This window comes from Salvelinus fontinalis, chromosome 5 (assembly GCF_029448725.1).
Source record: "Salvelinus fontinalis isolate EN_2023a chromosome 5, ASM2944872v1, whole genome shotgun sequence".
Classification (NCBI taxonomy): Eukaryota; Metazoa; Chordata; class Actinopteri; order Salmoniformes; family Salmonidae; genus Salvelinus; species Salvelinus fontinalis.
In genome coordinates this window covers 12,676,477-12,697,589 of record NC_074669.1, presented here as the reverse complement: position 1 = coordinate 12,697,589, position 21,113 = coordinate 12,676,477, and the positions used below count along the sequence as shown (strand labels likewise).

General features: G+C 42.2%; 1 protein-coding gene across 3 annotated transcripts in view; it reads right to left on the bottom strand.

Moving 5' to 3' along the window:
* Positions 1-57: 57 nt before the first annotated feature.
* Positions 58-21,113, bottom strand: part of gna11b (guanine nucleotide binding protein (G protein), alpha 11b (Gq class)) — a 58,242-nt gene continuing 37,186 nt past the window's right edge. For 2 of the 3 annotated variants that reach the window (XM_055922486.1, XM_055922485.1), the window contains exons 3-8: positions 14,985-15,169; positions 13,668-13,822; positions 10,575-10,703; positions 7,964-8,093; positions 5,822-5,975; positions 58-5,429 (exon numbers count right to left, since the gene is read on the bottom strand). In XM_055922486.1, the coding sequence (XP_055778461.1) occupies positions 5,239-5,429; positions 5,822-5,975; positions 7,964-8,093; positions 10,575-10,703; positions 13,668-13,822; positions 14,985-15,169 (944 nt within the window). In that variant the 3' untranslated portion in view covers positions 58-5,238. Of the gene's footprint in view, positions 5,430-5,821; positions 5,976-7,963; positions 8,094-10,574; positions 10,704-11,221; positions 11,351-13,667; positions 13,823-14,984; positions 15,170-21,113 lie in introns of all 3 variants that reach the window. The other variant, XM_055922487.1, reaches the window with a different exon arrangement.

The window sequence follows — 21,113 nt, the reverse complement described above, 5'->3', positions numbered from 1 at the left end:
ATTTCAAAAGCTAATTGTTCATAAATGAGTTTATAATATACAGGCAGAACACCAGCACAGAGTATAGGAACACATTTTATTCCAATTTAAAACATACTTTTTCTTTAAAGGAGAAGGCTATGAAAATCATTTTCATGTTTGAATGAGGTTCAGGCAACAGTGGTTGAAATGAAACATACAAAAGAAAAATACTGAAAATCAATACCCATTAGGTCCCTTTTCTGAAGGGCTTTGCATTAATAGTTTCTCCCCCTCCCCCCACCCAAACCAACACATGCAATTAAAATGTGATTTCTTTAAAAACAGCAGTTTATCATTAAATACAGAATAAAATTCACCTTTTTCATTTATTTATTAATCTTAAATCACATACTTAGTGTTTATTTGTTTTAAAAAGTGGACCATGAAATACATAGGTCCTTATGATTTTTCACAACATTGGCACTTGTTAAGAGTCTGGCTCTACAAAGAAAGGGGATTGGCACATTCATTATTGTACATAATTTACATTTGGTATACTTAAGAAAAAAATACATTACTTTCAATTTATACACCACTACACAAAGTTTATTTAACCTCTTATTTAAAAATCTATCATATTAAGTGCTCCTAAATACAAGAGTTCAGGTAATGCATCAGCCTTAAAAAAGAAACAAAAAGATGCAATGATAGCTTTTAGCATTTCTGTGCATCCATCACATCAGTATGGATCTCAAGAAAAAGCATTAACCATCAAAAGTGTATACACATCTCATAGTACCAACAAAACGTGCTTGAATGAACATGTAAGTTGCATGAATGCCGGAAGTCCCATTGCTGCAGCGCAGGTTCAGTGCATTGACCCGGGAGAAAGAAAGGATTAAAGATCAAGTAAGAGGAGACAACAGCTGATATTCTAAAAAACACCATATTCATTAATTCAACGATGAATCCAACTGCTACAGTATATTACCCCTTCGGTACCTTCACTTGGCAAAGCATTACAATAAATAAAGTTTAACAGGCTTATTTCAAAATGAACTGTATGGAAAAATGGTGGCAACTGTTTGTATATACTGTAGTGCTAGTCAGTCTATGGCATGGACTTGCCTCTAGTAGTGTATCCCTTCCTCAATCCCCACTGTGCTGGTTTTAGTGACGACAGTACTTCTTTCATGTTCTCTTACTAGTTATTGTGATGTTCAATTAGTGTGCTGTAGAGGGTGCACATAACACAGCTACATACACTGTCCATAGTCCACATGTGGAGAAAACCAATGTACTTGGTTTAAACTGACACTGACTGTATGCCCAGAAAACCCATGGTAGCATTCTCATATCTGCCAACAGCAGGGAGGGAGGCCTGCGCCAGACATTCGTAGAGTGTTTTTTGCAGCGAAGCAACCACACAGCACATCATACACCTCAAAACCACTGGATCACAAGCTGATGCAGATACCTACAGTAAAGAGCGCAAAAGGTGTACAATGTAACTAAATTAATGCAAAACCACTGGGGGGTTACAAGCATGAAGAGAGCCCAGCATGAGTGTCATGTGTAGAACTAAACCCTACTCTACCTAAGCAAGTAAACCACAGGTCAAAGGGAGTGTGCTTCTTGAGGTAACAGAGCAGCAGAGAAGCAGTAACCACTCTAAAACAATTCAAAAACAAGCTGCCTTGTTGGTCGTGATCTGAAGTACCACTGGCAACATCTCAGTCCAGCCTGCCCTGGCAAGAGACCTTCGTACTCCTGAGAGAAATGAAAACTTGCCTACAAGCTCAACAAGTTAAACCAAAAACATCCATTCAGACATATGCAATCACAACAAAATTTAAAATTTAGTTGAAAACCTCATCTGCAGTTGCACAGGAAGCATTCATATTTCTGCTTCTTATGTACAGTTTACAAATAATGTGGTATACAAAGTATTAGGTGTGGGACCATTAATTAACAAAGAAAGGCCTTCAAATACAAGTTGTGCAACACCAAACATCCCTGACAACTCGCAAGCTGCCTTCACGACAAGGCCACATCCACCGCGGGTTGGCCAAATGACAAGTTATTACAAAATGTCCAACATGTTTCAACATTTTTAAAACACTGTGGCACTTAAACTAAGTCCAAAAAAAGGTAATACTTTTCCACCTTCAATGAAAGCAACATTTATAGATATTTCCATGAATTGCACAAACCATTTAACAACTGACGTAGAGACAATGTAGAGGAAAGGTAAAAGTTGGACCTTTCAGCCAGGCTAGTATACAGTGGACATTAGTTAAGGGGGACTGAACAGTATACCCAAGCCAACATTATGGGCAAAACATTCTTAGGTTGCAATTCAATGTAATTGTAAACACACAGCAAGATCTTAAACAGAGCACAAACTTCACTTTGCAGGGTAAGTGCTTGCCATGTACAGTAGAATGTGAAAAATATTTGGGCACCCTGCACTCAATTTAGCCATTATTTTTGGCACCAAAAATACAAGATATGAAAAACAAGTCTGTCATCATGATAACTCTCTAAAGTGTTAAGTTTCACCTAACCGCTCTCACCCTACGCTCTCTGGAGTGCAAATAGCACTGTGGCAATCATATGTCTTCCAGTCATGGTCTTTCTTAGTATATAAATGTCAAGCATAGAAACATGACTAGTAGGGCACATAAAACACAAACCATCCACAACAATGGACTAAAGCCAAGCTGAAGACATGAATGGCAGGTGGGAACGGAAGAGCACACTAAAGATTGGCTGAGGCAGGCAGCTATGCGATCCCCTTGTGATTTTACTAGGCTCTGCTCGGGCCCAAACGGGCTGGTCAAAGTTCACAGGCAAATAGCCAGCAGAATTCATCCTCCAATGATCACCAACTGGCATCACTGGACAGTTTGCACTCAACCTGTGGCAATGGCCTCCCCCTTGGCATCAACACACCCCAACACTGGCTCCCTGATTCATAACACCCACTTTAATTGCACCTATTGCTCTATATCACCCATAGAGTCCTTTAATTATCTGTCAACTTTGCTAGTAGTAGCCCTTATAATGAAAAGTTATGAAAACTCACCTGAATTACGTTGAAGACAAAATAGCAACCTATCGACATATTGTTAGCTATGGAATCTTAACTATCAAGCAAAAGACAAGATATGGGATTAAAACCAATACCAAACTAAAATCTTAAATTACAAAAATGCAAGCAAAGACCAGTTAAATTCAACCACTGATGAGTTTCTTTTTTTCTATTTGCATAATGCACCAACCCAAAATGGAAAAGAATCTTCCCATTCTCAAGCATTTCAAAATTGAAACAGAATAGAACTGCAACTACCAAGTATGATGTCTCTAAAGGTAGATCACTTGCCAATAAAATCTTTTTTTTTTTTTTTTACAGCAGTATGGACCCCGTCTCTCCCAGTCTCCCATCTGATGGAGACACTTCTAGATGGAAGCAGGGAGGAAGAGTCAGACGAACAACATCTAAAGCTCTGGTCCATAAATTAGACAAATTTAAAAAAAGACTTACTCTTATTTATCACTACCATTTCTCAAAATATTGGCCAAATAGGGAAAAAAATATCCAATACCTTTAACAAAGAGAAGCTGTACTGACACCGGGTGGAGGACCAACTTGTGACTTAAGTTAACTGGCAGCACTAAAGATTTCTTTATTACAACAAACTATTGCTCCTTTATGTCATCTGCACAAGTACAGCAAGTTGTTTACCTTCATTAGAAGATAACCAAAATGTAAAAAAATTCACAGAAACAGTATCAAACAATTGTAATTAATTAGGCAATTGTCCAAAAGAAACTGTATAGTACGGCAAATATAAATAAGTTTGGCCTAAATTAATGTACCAAACTTTTCAATGCAACTATGAGAGAAGACACACATGTAAATATACACATTTCGTTTCAGTCATCTCCATCACCCCATTCCCCAAGGAGTTGGTTTTGTTCATCGTATCTGAACAGTCTTGGGGGATGTAACTGATACTGGCAACTTGATTGTATCTACAGCAAACAAAACATAATACATTTGGCAAATGGTACAGCATTTTAAGGAGTAAAAATCATGACAAATTAAATATAAATAGTGCTGCAGTTTATTCATATTGTCGTTTTAGTTTTAGAATGTTACAAGATGCTGCCAATTCGACAAGTGGTTCTGTGAAAAATGTAAATTATTTTTTGTCTAAGGGACGGGGAGCAGTGGATTGAGGAAACTAAGAGTCTCCAAATATGTAGGTTACATCCTCTATTGGATAATTGTGACTTTCCTCTTGGAAATGAGAAACACTGCGGTCTTGTTCATCTTTAATTAACATCTTCATCGGGAAAGCGGTAGTAGCAATAGTAATAGTCAATAAACTCACCTAAAATAATTCTTAATATACACAGATCAATTTACTTCATCTCTCCCACCCTTGCTCTGTCTGTGTGAGCATCCACTTGATTGTAACACAAACTTTTTACATTCAACAGTGCAAGGTGACTTCTAGCCTAGCGTGAGGTTTGGAAAAAACACACCTCAAAGACCATGTAGTTGAGCTTCCTCAGCACCACCCGCACCTGCTCCAACGATATTCTATGCAGTTACCCACAACCCCCTGCAGACTGGTGGGTGCCCAGTCCCCCCCATCCCGCAGACAGACCCTGCTGAATGTGAAGGGGGGACACTGGCATTTTCCTGCTTTCCTACACCTCAGCTCATCTCTCCTTCCTTTAAATCACACCAGCATCCAAGCCACCAAATCAAAACAGACCTCTACCTACCTACCCACCCACCCCCAAGCCCCCCTCCTTTAACAGGGGTGACCCAGAGACGCAAGCCAAACCAGGTGACAAATGAGAGCTGTCAACCACCAAGTCAAGTCAGAGCAGCCTCCGAGTATATATATATATATATATATATAGGTGTTTGTGTGTGCGGGTGACATTAGGAGGGATGTCAGGCTACAGTGGGCAGGGAAGAGAGGAGTGGGGGGAAATGACTGGAGCTGGAAAAACACATCCAATTAAACCATAGACAAGAAGCAGGATGATGTTGGGACCAGGGGTGAATAGAACCTGGAATATATTACGCATGTGCGATCGAGTGTTTGTGTGTGTGTGTGTGTGTGTGTGTGTGTGTGTGTGTGTGTGTGTGTTAGTGCAGGTGTGTGTGTGTTAGTGTGTGTACTGTTTCATTTGTTGGTGTGTGTGTGTAGATGTGTACTCTGCGTGGGCTGCCGGTTTCTCTCAATTTCTCTCTCACACCAGGTTGTACTCCTTCAGGTTGAGCTGCAGGATGGTGTCTTTGACGGCAGCGAACACAAAGCGGATGTTCTCTGTGTCTGTGGCACAGGTGAAGTGGGAGTAGATGATCTTGTCGCTGTCAGGGTTCAGGTCCACAAACATCTTTAGGATAAACTCCCGGCCTGCCTGAGCGTCTCTCTGGGGCCCTAGGGGTACACACACACACATTATCCCAAAGCTACAGGCAACAGGACACATCACTGTGTACCTGTGCTACCAACGAACACACAACATTTCAAATTGAAAGGACGACGTTACATGATCTCAAAAGGTAAGCGATTTAAAATCCTGAATGGTGTGAATTTGTATTACATTTCAGTTCATTGTCTAGCCACACGGTGTCACTAAATACTAACAAAAATACATTCAGGTCTGTTCATGCCACCTATAGAGTTTGAAATGAATAATGTTCCAATAATAAATAAATATATCATATGCATTATATTTGATAATTTGCCTCAGTAGCTGCCATGGTACTGGACATGGCCACATTAGCCAGTGCAGAGAGGTGCTAGAATAAAGGTAAAGAGTTGTTTACCATCAAACTCGGGGAAGTAGTCGACCAGGTGGGAGTAAGTGATCTTCTCCTCCAATAGGTCCTTCTTGTTGAGGAACAGGATGACGGAGGAGTTCTGGAACCAGGGATATGTGATGATGGTCCGGAACAGAGCCTTGCTCTCCTCCATCCGATTCTGACAGAGAAAGAGGGAGGTAGAGCGATAGGAAGACAGAAAGGAAAGAATGGTCAGAACTCACTTGGTTCCTTTATTTGATTTATATAGGCTATGCACAAAGTAGTCTATTTTGCATAGATAACAAAATATAATCACAGCGACTGTTAAACAATAAACCAAAGAACTTTGAGGCCTTCAAGTCCACCCAAAAGGTATTTTGTTTCGAAGTAATATCTACGTGATTCCAGGCTATTTTGAAACGGTAAAAACAGCTGCTAGCAATGTGCTTTTTCTCTGTGAGCAAACATGATAAATGTTCTATTTTTGATGATATGGGAGCGAATACATTCAAGCAATATATCAAAACTGGAAAAAATGTGTAGGTTGCACTGGCAAGTATAAAAATATTTGCCAGGGTATATTATTTCATTATAAATCTGATTATTTCACATGGGGGAGATGTGAGAAGCTAAAATGCTAGCTTGCTTGCAGTTTTTAGCAAGCTGCTAGCAGAGTAGCCTACAGACAAATGGCAGGCACAAAATGAGGTAATGTAAAACAAACCTACACTTTTATTACATGTAGCTATTATTCAAATATGCAATTGGTTTTCTTGCTTTGAAATGAGCCAACAGTGGTGATGTTTTTAGCGTGATTATTAGGTTAATGAAAAACAAACATATGTTTTCATTATTCTATGTCATGCAAAAACATTAACAAATATGCTAATTAGTGTTAACATTTTGTTCTGTTCAATTACCTGAAATCAACCAATTTATTGCTTTCAATTCATATATTGGGCCAAAAAAACTTGACAGTAAATCTTACTTTTCCTATGAAGAAACAACCCCTTCTCTACTAGAGCATACCCATATATTTGGTGGCAGGGAGCCTAGTGGTTAGAGCGTTGAACCAGTAACCGAAAGGTTGCTAGATTAAATCCCCGAGCTGATAAGGTAAAAATCTGTTGTTATGCCCCTGAACAAGGCACTGTTCCCTGGTAGGCCATCATTGTAAATAAGAATTTGTTCTTAACTGACTTGCCTAGTTAAATAATAAAAACTTTGGTCATTCATGAGCTCATATTAATCCAAGATACGGCTTGATTTAATAGCAGTTCTAACAAAATAGTGAATCTAGCCTAAAAAAAAAAGAAGAAGAATCTGGTTAGAAAACACATGGCCAATTGCCACTGCATACAACTCAATTCAGTGTAATTTTAAATGCCTGACTGCACTTGATAAAAACAATGAAATTGTCTAGTGAAACAATCATATGGCTTACAAACTATCATTGTACCCTAGAGACCAATTTACAAAGACTCCCATGGCATTTATAGGAAATAAAGGTGGGGTAGTGATGAGATGTATTATTCCCATCCTCCAAATAAGTTCACCAATTTTTGGGGGAGGAAGCAATAAATATGTAGTTGAAAAATATAATGGATGGAGTAATGCACATGTTAGGGTTAACTTTGCTCTTGTGAGTTTGCTGTGGTCTGCGTTAAGTCTATGTGAGAGCAGATCTTTGGCATTATATAATCCCATTCTCTATGCAGAGGCACCCATCCTGTCTGTGTAAGGAGGGCCTGCTCTGCTGCTCCTGTGACATGATGTTTACTGTCAGATCAGGTAGATCCAGTAGCGAGAGCAGTGCAGGAGGATGTGGATGTCTCTACCCTCCCAAATACTCCGCTCTGCTCCGCCTGGCAACGTGGTGCAGTGCTGTATGAAACACTCTGTCATATGACCCATCAGACAGTTTGTTGTTCTAAACCAGCTCTCTCCGATGACTAAACAGCCTGATCATATTATCCTCATTTCATATGGAGCTGCAGTCAAAGGGACACCAGCAAAATGGAAAACAAAAAAAAATACACTCATCCACAAACAAGCAGGATATAAGAAGCTACTATCTACCGAATGACTGTAAATAAGAGACTAATGACAGTGTGCCTGGTGTGTGTGTGTGTGTGTGTGTGTGTGTGTGTGTGTGTTCAATCTCACCTCGTTGTCAGACTCCACCAGAACCTGGTCGTACTCGCTGAGGGCAACCAGGAACATGATGGACGTGACGTTCTCAAAGCAGTGGATCCACTTCCTCCTCTCTGACCTCTGACCCCCTACATCCACCATCCTGATTGGACAGGACCAGTATGGAGAGATGAATATAGGAGAGCAGTTTTCAAAATTAGGCTAAATTCAGACATTGATGGCAATTTAAAAAGGGGTTTTATTGTGGTAACTTGGGTATCCAACTAAATCATTTGGTGAAACTTAAACATTTGAGGTTAGTCCCGTTTCAGGATTCATAATGCCCAAAATCTAGCAATGAATACGACTAACTGTCAAACAAAGCAAAAATATAATGGATATCAAGGAATTAAAATGATTGTTACATTGGGAAATTACTGCATTTTAGTTACAATTGAGAACAACACTTTTAATGCAATAAGATGTATACCTTTCTGATCTGCTTTTAAAATACATCAGTGCAAAGAAGCACTCAAACACACTTGATTGTGTTCACCATCATGTACAACTATTTGGAAAACATGATTTTGTGGACATTATGTTCCTTTCTGGTCAGGATTGTCAGTTAGGCAGTTATATGTTAACGTATGAGAATTAAACATTGCATACTGTACATGCGACATGTATTATCCTATCAATAACTTAAATTGATAACAATTAAGTTTGATAACTTATTATGCACTAATGCAACATACAGTAAATCAAAGAAGGTGCAAGGACAGGTTAAACGACCCAAGTTGAACCAAAAAGAAAAGGTGTGCACTGTGCAGAGCCACATCCCAGCCCATTCCTAGCCAAGTGGATGCCGGTGTGCCAGAGAGGTCAGATCGGGACGGCATTAGCCTGCTTGGAAGAAGCATCTAAGTCAGCCAATGACTTCAGATTCAGAGCACAAGCCCAGCAGCAGTGTGGGGAGGTAGGCCAGTGCAAAAAGGAGAGGAAAGGGGGATTAGAGGGGGAGAAGGGGAAGATACAGAGGGGGAAGGAAAGAATACAGGGAGAGGGGAAGAAAGGGAGAGCAGAGGGCAGCTCCATCACAGATCAAGCAGGGGTACCGAGTGGAGGCAAGGTTTTGGGAATACCGCTACAGTTGTTTTCCAAACATTATTTTCATGGATTTCATAGAATTTTGCATTCATAGATGATGGATCAGATTAGCCATCATGCAACTCAGAAATCCTCCTATTTTCCAACAGTGGTTTAGTTGATGGGAGAGATCTATTAGTCTATATCCATGTTATCAAAGGAGGATCAGGGTTTCTTTCCTAGCCTAGTGAGCAGCAGCTACCTCTGTCCGTCCCTGGCTGGCTCTTCCGCAAAGTGAGAAGTGGGGGGCGTTGATAAATGGGGTCCTCTAGGACGCCTGCCTAAAATAAAAGCTCCTTCGCATCAGTCGACCTCTTTTCCTGTAGCAGTGATGGGTGACCTACTTAGAAGGATAGGCTCTCCTATGGAGGATGAGCCCAGAGAAATCATGACACTCAACCACTTCAAAAAGGCAATTAAGAGAGGGAAGCGCCACGGCCGAACGCAGCAGACATGCATGTTTACTTTGTCCTCATGAAAGCCTGCCTTGTGCAGCTGCTGTGAGTACAACCCGGGCTGGGCTGTACCAGACCCCATCACTCTAACACACATTGGGTTGGGGTGGAGAGGGGGGCTCCTTGCATCACAAGTCTCTCCCTGACTAGCCAAATATTCTCATTGAGATTTAAAATGCGGATCGTCTGGATTTACTTCAATCCTGAGGAATATCTCTGTAATATATTATTATATAGGCTACATGTCCTTAAACACTGCTGTAGTGATTCACAGCCTATCCATCCAGTAGCAGTAGAGTGAAGCGATGGAGGGATCCTCGAGTCCAACCTCATTGTGAGCCTGGGAGTTATTTCTAGCGTTGCTGCGCGTAGGAGGGGCTGACATGCTGGCTTCCTATCGATTTGCACTCTTTTGTAATCGCTCTTGTTCGCTGGTTTCATCTCCTCATGATTATCTTCTTGGAGGAGGAGGGGGCTGTTCTACACCTTGGTGCCCAGTGATCAGTCTCTTCCGCCTGGCCACTTCCAGGAGGCCTCCCCCTCCCTCAGCTCGACTGGCTTGGCCCAGACGACACTAACAGGCAGCATGCCTGGTTACATCATAATGACACCAGACTGGTTACAGTCCTGGAGTACACGGTTTCTCAACATCCCTGTTATGATGACTAAATCTTCAGATGACAAGCTGATATTTAGCTCATCATTCTACTCCATCCAGTATTGTACCATGCAAAGCAAGGGGCTGAAGTGTTGTTTAGTGTTCATCTCGTGGATTACATAGAGAAAATTAAAGACTTGATGGGCCTGAGACAATTATGATGGGTGGGTAAAAACTGGAGATCAAACAACAATGAGGAATAAAATTAAGCAGCAGGTGATTCAGTGATATTCATTGCTCATGTTGATCTTGTGAGGGAGAAAATGATCAATGTTCTCTGATGTTATCACACAACGCACAGTCAACATGAATATTGAAACAATTATTTATTTCAGAGGAAATACAAAACACTGGGAAGGGAGCAAAAGTGTGAATGTCTTTCTACCTGAAAATGATGCTTTGCAAGTCGAAAGGGTATTCAATGATCCCTGTGGTGGGGATGCGAACCCTAAGCACATCTTGTTGGGTTGGTAGAAAGTTGGGTTCAGCAATACGATCCAGATCGCTTAGATAGCTAGAGACCGGGAGAGAGAGAGACAGGAACGACAAAGAGAGACAGAGATAGAGAGTGAAGTATGACAGCAGATACCCCCCTCCAAAGCAAGGGGACCAGTCAGTCCCAAACAGGAGAACCCATTCCTGAGAGCTCTGGGGGGTGACCCTTCACCTGCCACCTCTACCACCTACTAAACCCCCCAATCATCTCCCAGAAAGTGAGTACAGTACCTGATCGCAGCTCTCAGAGACTCTGCAAAACCTTGCATTTGTTTTGCTTTTCCCCAAACTTTTCCCATAAAACCTTTATTATATTGGGTTCAAATTGAGGCAGTCCGCAAGTTCAATAAGATCTGGACTAAATACCCTTTTTTCAGTTAGGAGTAGTGATTTGGCCTCAGACAGACTCAGAGCTGCTGATAGGAAGGAGTCTCAGAGAGCACGCTACCAGGACCCAGGGCTGTGCGGCCAGCAGCAGTAGGGGGGAGGTGGAGCCAGAATAGTGGCGCAGGTATAGGCAGCACTTCACACCAGTACCTGAAGATTACATTCTCCAGGTCAAAAGGGTACTCAATGATGCCAGTAGTGGGCACTCGAACCCGCAGCACATCCTGCTGAGTGGGCACGTACCCCTTGGTCGCTATTCGCTCTAAATCTCTAAGGTAACTGTGGAATGAAGGGGGACACATGACACATGTGCCTGACGCTGCACAATCACTTGCACACATGCATACAGACAAAAACCAGCCACACAACCTCTCTCTTTCTCATGGAAACAGAAATACATACAGATAATCACATACATTGCACCCCTTGACTTTTTCCACATTTTGTTGTGTTACAGCCTGATTTTGGAAATTGATTTAATTAAGATGTGTAGTCACTGGCCTACACACATACACACAGTACCCCATAATGTCAAAGTGGAATTATGTTTTTCAATTTGAACAAATTAAATAAAAATGAAAAGCTGAAAAGTCAAGTCTTCAGTTCCTTATGGCAAGCCTAAATAAGTTCAGCAGTAGAAAGTTGCTTAATTAACAAGTAAAATAATAAGTTGCAGGAACTCACTCTGTGTACAATAATAGTGTTTAACATAATTATTTTAAATGACTACCTCATCTCTGTACCCCACACATACAGATAATTGTCCCTCAGTTGAGCAGTAATTTCAAACACAGATTCAACCACAAAGACCAGGGAGGTTTTCGAATGCCTCACAAAGGGCACTTATTGGTTAAAAAAAAACTAAACAGACATTGAATATCCCTTTGAGCATGGTGAAGTTATTAATTACACTTAGGAGAGTGTATCAATAGACCCAGTCACTACAAGGATACAGACGTCCTTCCTAACTCAGTTGCCGGAGAGGAAGGAAACTGTTCAGAGATTGCACCACGAGGCCAATAGTGACTTTAAAACAGAAAGAGTATAATGGCTGTGATAGAAGAAAACTGAGGATTGATCAACATTGCGGTTATTCCACAATACTAACCTAAAATGTCAGAGTGAAAAGAAGGAAGCCTGTACAGAATACAAATATTCCAAAACACGCATCCTGTTTGCAACAAGGCACTAAAGTAATACTGCAAAAACCGTGGCAAAGCAATTAAGTTTTTGTCCTGAATACAAAGTGTTATGTTTGGGGAAAATCCAATACAACACATTACTGAGTACCACTCTTCATATTTTCAAGCATAGTGGTGGTTGCATCATGTTATGGGTATGCTTGTAATTGAGGAGTTACAGGATAAAAAAATTAACTGAATGGAGCTAAGCACAGGCAAAATCATAGAAGAAAACCTGGTTCAGTCTGCTTTCCACCAGATACTGGGAGATGAATTTACCTTTCAGCAGGACAATAACCTAAAACATAAGGCCAAATCTGCACTGGAGTTGCTTACCAAGAAGACATTGAATGTTCTTGAGTGGCATAGTTACAGTTCTGACTTAAAATAGGCATGAAAATCTGTGGCAAGACTTGAAAATGGCTGTCTAGCCATGATCAACAACCAACTTGACAGAAGAATGTAAACATTTTTGTGCAAATATTGTACAATCCAGGTGTTCTTAAGAGGCTTACCCAGAAAGACTCACTGCTGCCAAAGGTCATTCTAACAGGTATTGACTCAGGGGTGTGAATACTTATGTAAATTAGATATTTCCATACTTAAATGTTCAATACATTTGCTAACCTTTCTAAAAGCATGTTTTCACTTTGTCATTATGGGGTATTGTGTGGTGGGAAAAAATTATTGAATCCATTTGGAACTCAAACTGATAAAATGTGGAATAAGTCAAGGGGTATGAATACTTTCTGAAGGCACTGTACATTAATATATTACAGCTGTATCCTGTTACTCCTCACAAACTAACGGTAGGCAGTATCTGTTTGTAACAATTATCACTAACCCTGTTAGGGGGGCTGAATCACAATAGCGCAAGTCTTTAGGGCCAAGTATCATAACATCCTAAAATGGTCCATGTGGACATTTGGGTTCATTTTTACAGTCTTGATAACCTTATCAGTCATAAAAATACAGAGTAGTCTAATCACTACATTGATTCTGAGTCATATTACAACAAAGTGTTTTGTCCCTGGAAAGCTATAAGCACTAGTCATGGTGACAAAGTGCTTACTCTGCAATTTAGGGTTGAACAAATTCAGACCTATAATTCTACATAACAAACATGAAATTCAGGTCTCGTTAGGTTAGTTCAAATAGAACTAAGGTGGAGCAGGATGAGAAACGTTGCCGTCTGTTCTTCCTCTTTCCATCAGTTTTTTCCCTCTTTCTTTTGGTCTCTAAATCCCTTTCACTTTCTCCTACGAAACACTATTTAATAGAGTCAGGGAGAGATGATATTCACTATTATGGTAACTCATTCTCTTCAATTTAAAAATCTCAATCTCTCTCATTCTAACGCTTCTCAATCTCTAACCACTGTAGCTATTGTGTGTGTATGCCAGTAATAGACTTACTATTTGGTTGAGTCCGAGAGCTGATATTCGCGTCTGCGGTCGTAGGCCTCCTGGATGCCAGGGTCTGTCCAAAGCATCTTTATTGCACTGATGTAGGGCTGTTCGAAGGAACACACCTTCTCCACGTCCACTTCTCGCACGAGCAGTGCATTGGACTGGGGGGAGGAAGAGGACACCAGATAGGGGAAACAGTTTGAAAAGAGTAAAAGGTTGGACAGCGTCACTCACATTCACTGTACCAGTGCTCCAGGATTATTTACACATTTCTGCATTCTGATCAAAGTTAAATCAGAACATTTTAGGTCATTTGTACAGATTATTATCGATAGATTTAGGCCTAAAGACAGACTGTCTTGCCATTGATACATCCAGGCCTCTCCTCGGCAGTGACTTAGTGTCTGTACCTGGACAGAGCAGATTGGAGTAGCTGTAGCAGTCCATTACGTTTTATGGCATGGTTTACAGCTACTTTTATGATCTATTTGAATACGGTTTGCATTTGATGGTGCGGACATATAAACCTGTGGCTGGACAATTCGATGCGGAGATTGCCAGCCAACAGTTGCCAGTGAGCGGTCCTATGAGTGGATGAGAATTCAGACAATGCCAGAAGGGGATTAGTCCGTAGCTGATTTTATAGTAGTATTCCCCACCTAGGCTATACTATGACTAGGCTATAGAAGTCCTGATGGGTGCGCACCTCCGGTTCACCAGTCCTAATTCAAATACATCAATTTCACTTGCTATGGATATCTGCATGCAATGCAAAGTTACATGCATACAGTTGAAGTCGGAAGTTTACATACACTTAGTCATTAAAACTCGTTTTTCAACCACTCCAAAAATTTCTTGTTAACAAACTATAGTTTTGGCAAGTCGGTTAGGACATCTACTTTGTGCATGACACAAGTAATATTTCCAACAATTGTTTACAGACAGCTTATTTCACAGTATCACAATTCCAGTGGGTCAGAAGTTTACATACACTAAGTTGACTGTGCCTTTAAACAGCTTGGAAAATTCCAGAAAATTATGTTATAGCTTTAGAAGCTTCTGATAGACATCATTTGAGTCAATTGGAGGTGTACCTGTGGATGCATTTCAAGGCCTACCTTCAAACTCAGCTCGTCTTTGCTTGACATCATGGGAAAATCAAAAGAAATCAGCAAAGACTGGCCGCTAACCATTTGCTGCTCCCATTAGTGATCCCTAATGTAGCCTATAGATATATAATGAAATACATTGACCAATATGGTCATTGTCCAATGAGTGGACCCCAATCCCCATCCCCTCTCCCTAACCCCAAGTCAGACTCACCTTGTTCTGTTCATACTTGTACTGGATCTTGAGGGTCTCGGAGGCCCGGATCATGGACTGCATGGAGGTGAAGATGTTCTGGTACACCAGCTTGGTGAAGCCTCTTTTGTCCTCGTCAGTGTAGCCCGTCCCATGGATGATGCGCATCTGTTTGATGAATGTGCTCTTGCCACTCTCGCCAGTGCCTGAGTAGACAGACAGGACAATGGAAAGATTAGACCAGGGGCTCCCAAATGGATTCAGTTTGAGAGTGCAGTCCACTATCCAAGACACTGCGGTACTCTTTTATTCACAGAGAAATATGTTGTATCCCTCACAGTGCAGATACAGGCTCCCTATGTTTAAGATCGAATCCATAGCCGGGAAACTGCCATGTCCATTTGTAAAATTACAACGAGGAAGTTACATATGTAAACATAAGAGTATAAGGACACCAATATATTTTCTGTATCATGTACGGTTCACAGATCATAGTGTCTTTCAGGAGGCATGTATAGGTCTAAAAAGTGGCCACTCATCAAGATTTTCCCCCAAATTGTTTGTGATACAAATGTAAAAAGCATGTAAAATAAGCTTCATCCCTATTCTGACGTTTGTGTGAGAATTGCCAAAACAATGACACAAAAAATATTTTCTAGCTATCCTGTCTACATATTGCTGGACATATTGTATTATAGTATATTTATTGTAATTTGTACATTGTTTTTACTATGTGCTGCAAAATTAATGGCCCCCTGGGGAAAATAAAGACTTTACATAGACAATTAGTGGGCACACTAACACAGACACACACTCACAGGTGAAACTTCTGCCCTGGCAACCCAGTTTCCTTTCTACCAAGAGACCTAAAGCTTAGCACATAATGCTACAAGTGTAAAACGCTGCAGGTGCATAATGCTACAAGTGCATGGGGTGGTTGAAGAGATTTGTGCAGAGAAACAGCCTCAAGTGGCCGATATTGTGTGCAGACATTCCCGATGCCCACACATACTACTACTACAGACCTGCGACTAAATGAATCAGGCACCATAGAATAGCAGAGCTCATCATGGAGAGTGAAGGAAGTTGTGAAAGACTGTCCCAGTGCAGGTCCCAAACCTTTTGCATCTTTATATAGACATTTCTAACGGTTGTGTCGAACAATGGTACATTTGAGAATGTTGAGTCTACACATAAAATAGCAGGTGTAAAGAACATTTAAGTATTAGAGCACTACCCCGCCCGCTGTTTTCCAAGATAATTCATAAAAATCCAAATAACTTCACAGATCTTTATTGTAAAGGGTTTAAACACCATTTCCCATGCTTGTCCAATGAACCATAAACAATTAATGAACATGCACCTATGGAACGGTCCTTAAGACACTAACAGCTTACAGACGGTAGGCAATTAAGGTCACAGTTATGAAAACTTAGGACACGAAAGAGGCCTTTCTACTGACTCAGAAAAACACCAAAATAAAGATGCCCAGGCTCCCTGCTCATCTGCGTGAACATGCCTTAGGCATGCTGCAAGGAGGCATGAGGACTGCAGATGTGGCCAGGGCAATAAATTGCAATGCCCGTACCGTGAGACGCCTAAGACAGCGCTACAGGGAGACAGGACTGACAGCTGATCGTCCTCACAGTGGTAGACCACATGTAACAACACCTGCACAGGATCGGTACACCCGAACATCACACCTGCGGAACAGGTACAGGATGGCAACAACAACTGAGTTACACCAGGAACGCACAATCCCTCCATCAGTGCTCAGACTGTCCACAATAGGCTGAGAGAGGCTGGACTGAGGGCTTGTAGGCCTGTTGTAAGGCAGGTCCTCACCAGACATCACCGGTAACAACGTCGCCTATGGGCACAAACCCACCGTCGCTGGACCAGACAGGACTGGCAAAAAATGCTCTTCACTGACGAGTCACGGTTTTGTCTCACCAGGGGTGATGATCGGATTCGCGTTTATCGTCGAAGGAATGAGCATTACACTGAGGCCTGTACTCTGGAGAGGGATCGATTTGGAGGTGAAAGGTCAGTCATGGTCTGAGGCGGTGTCACAGCATCATCGGACTGAGCTTGTTGTCATTGCAGGCAATCTCAACACTGTTCGTTACAGGGAAGACATCGTCCTCCCTCATGTGGTACCCTTCCTGCAGGCTCAACCTGACATGACCCTCTGGCATGACAATTATACACTGCTCGTTCTGCGCGTGATTTCCTGCAAGACAGGAATGTCAGTGTTCTGCCATGGCCAACGAAGAGCCTGGACCTCAATCCCATTGAGCACGTCTAGGACCTGTTCGATTGGAGGGTGAGGGCTAGGGCCATTCCCCCCAGAAAGGTCCGGGAACTTGCAGGTGCCTTGGTGGGAGAGTGGGGTAACATCTCACAGCAAGAACTGGCAAATCTGGTGCAATCCATGAGGATGAGACGCACTGCAGTACTTAATGCAGCTGGTGGCCTCACCAGATACTGCCTTACTTTTGAGCCCACCTTTGTTCAGGGACACATTATTCAATTTCTGTTAATCACATGTCTGTGGGACTTGTTCAGTTTATGTCTCAGTTGTTGAATCTTATGTTCATACAAATATTTACAGATGTTAAGTTTTCTGAAATGAAGTTGACAATGAGAGGACGTTTCTTTTTTTGCTGAGTTTATATGCACTGTGCAGCCTTACCTATGGCTTGTGCATTGATGAAACTGGGTATGTACCAGCCTACTCATTGACACCCACAGAAAACAATTCTCAAACGTTTACACAAATATTAAGCTCTTATTAGCTCTTATTGCAGGACTGATGACTGTGGAAAATAACCTTCCCAGTCAGTCTATTGTCCATATTGGATATTAATACTGCACTCTTACCTATGAAATGGGGTATCAGCCTACTCAGTTCCACCCACAAAACACAACTATATAGAGTTAACACAAATATTACACTGAACAAAAATAAAACGCAACACACAATCATTTTTTTTTTTTTACTGAGTAACAGTTCATAAAAGGAAATCAGTCAATTGAAATAAATTCATCATAGTTTTCACAACTGGCAATACTGATCTGCTTCTGTTGGTCACGTTTTTAGAAAAACGTAGGGGCGTGGATCAGAAAATCAGTCGGCATCTACCTTTGCATTGACTTGATCAGGCTGTTGATTGTGGCCTGTGGAATGTTGTCCCACTCCTCTTCAATGGCTGTGCGAAGTTGCTATATATTGGCGGGAACTGGAACACGTCGATCCAGAGCATCCCAAACTTGCTCAATGGGTGACATGTCTGTTGAGTATGCAGGCCAGGAAAGAACTGGGACATTTTTCAGCTTCCAAGAATTGTGAACAGATCCTTACGGCATGTGGCCGTGCATTATCATGCTAAAACATGAGGTGATGGCGGTGGAAGAATTGCATGACAATGGGTCCCAGGATCTCGTCACGATATCTCTGCATTCAAATTTCCATCGATAAAATGCAATTGTGTTCCTTGTCCGTAGCTTATGCATGCCCATACCATAACCCCGCCACCATGGGGAACTCTGTTCACAACGTTGACATCACCAAACCGGTCATCCACATGACACAATAGACGCCGTCTGCCCCGAACAGTTGAAACCCAGATTAATCTGTGAAGAGCACACTTCTCCAGCATGCCAGTGGACATCGAATGTGAGCATTTGCCCACCGAAGTCGGTTACGATGCCAAACTGCAGTCAAATCAAAACCCTGGTGAGGATGACAACCATGCAGATGAGCTTCCTTGAGACGGTTTCTGACAGTTTGTGCAGAAATTCTTCTGCTGTGCATACTCCGTTTCATCAGCTGTCCAGGTTGCTGGTCTCAGATGATCCCACAGGTAAAGAAGACAGATATTGAGGTCCTAGGCTGGTGTATCAGCCTTAGCTCTTATGTGTCCTGTGTGTGTCCAGTGTCCTGTGTGAATTTAAGTATGCTTTCTCTAATTCTCTCTTTCTTTCTCTCTCTGAGAACCTGAGCCCTAGGACCATACGTCAGGACTACCGGGCATGACGACTCCCTGCTGCCCCCAGTCCGCCTGGCCTTGCTGCTATTCCAGTTTCAACGGTTCTGCCTGCGGTTACGGAACCCCTACCTGTCCCAGACCTGCTGTTTTCAACTCTTAATGATCGGCTATGAAAAGCCAACAGATTTATTCCTGATTATTATCTGACCATGCTTGTCATTTATGAACATTTTGAAAATCTTGGCTCTCTCTAATTTTCTCCTTCTCTCTTTCTTTCTCTCGGAGGACCTGAGCCCTGGGACCATACGTCGAGACTGCCGGGCGTGGTGGCTCCTTGCTGTCCCCAGTCCGCCTGGCCTTGCTGCTGTTCTGCCTGCGGTTATGGAACCGCCACCTGTCCCAGACCTGTTGTTTTTCAACTCTTAATGATCGGCTATGAAAAGCCAACTGAATATTATTCATGATTATTATTTGACCATGCTTGTCACTTATGAACATTTTTGAACATCTTGGCATAGTTCTGTTATAATCTCCACCCGGCACAGCCAGAAGAGGACTGGCCACCCCTCATAGCCTGGTTCCTCTCTAGGTTTCTTCCTAGGTTTTGGCCTTTCTAGGGAGTTTTTCCTAGCCACCGTGCTTCTACACCTGCATTCTAGCTGTTTGGGGTTTTAGGCTGGGTCTCTGTACAGCACCTCGAGACATTAGCTGATGTACGAAGGGCTATATAAAATAAACTTGATTGATTGATTGATTACACATGGTCTGCTGTTGAGGCCAGTTGGGCTTACTGCCAAATTCTCTAAAATGACTTGAGGTGGCTTATGGTACAGAAATGAACATTCAATTCTCTGGCAACAGCTCTGTGGAACATTACTGCAGTCAGCATGCCAATTGCATGCTCCCTCAACGTGAGACATCTGTGGGATTGTACTGTGTGCACATTTTAGAGTGACCTTTTATTGTATCCAGCAGAAGGTCCTCAGATCCTCACAGTTCTACAGCTGAACCATTGACAGCATCACCGCTTAGCAAGGCATCTGACCGCAAGGTGCTACAGATGTTGGTGAGTATCAGCTATCCCAGATGACAGTGTGATTATGCTCTCCTTGGTCGATGTGATTAAGACCTTTAAAGAGCTTAACATTCACAAGGACAGATGGATTACCAGGAGACATACTCGGCACATGCGCTGACCACCTGGCAAGTGTCTTCACTGATATTTTCAACCTCTCCCTGACCCAGTCTGTAATACCTACATGTTTAAAGCAGAGAACCATATTTCCTGTGCCCAAGAACACTAAGGTAGCCTGTCTAAATGACTATCGCCCCGTAGCACTCACATCTCTAACCATGAAATCCTCTGAAAGGCTGGTCATGACTCACATCAACATCATCCTAGAAACCCCGGACCCACTCCAATTCGCATTCCGCCCAAACAGATCCACAGGTGACGCAATCTCTATTGCACTGCACACTGCCCTTTTACACTTGAACAAAAGGAACACCTACGTGAGAATGCTGTTCATTGACTACAGATCTGCATTCAACACCAGAGTGCCCTCCAAGCTCATCACTAAGATAAGGACTCTGGGACTAAACACCTCCCTCAGCAACTGGATCTCCTGACGGGACGCAGGTGAGGGTAGCAACAACAGGGTAGGCAACAACACATTCGCCACGCTGACCCTCAACAAGGGTGCCCTTAAGCAGCTTAGTCCGCTCCTGTACTGTTCACCTACGACTGCGTGGCTGCGAACGACTCCAACACCATGATTACATTTGCTGAAAAATTTGGCATGGGCTCTCAGATCCTCAAAAAGTTCTACAGCTGCACCATTGAGAGCATCTTGACTGGCTCCATCACTGCTTGGTATGACCGCAAGGCGCAACAGAGGGTAGTGCGGACAGTCCAGTACATCACTCAAAGACATCAGCCACCCAAGTCATAGACTGTTCTCTCTGCTACTGCCACGGCAAGCGGTACCGATGCACCTAGTCAGGAACCAAAAGGACCCTGAACGGTTACTACCCCCAAGCTATAAGACTGCTAAATCGTTAATTAAATAGTTAACCAAATTGCTACCCGGACTATCTGCAGTTATTTTTGCAATAACTTTTGACTCACACATGTTGCTGCTACTGTTTACTATTGGCC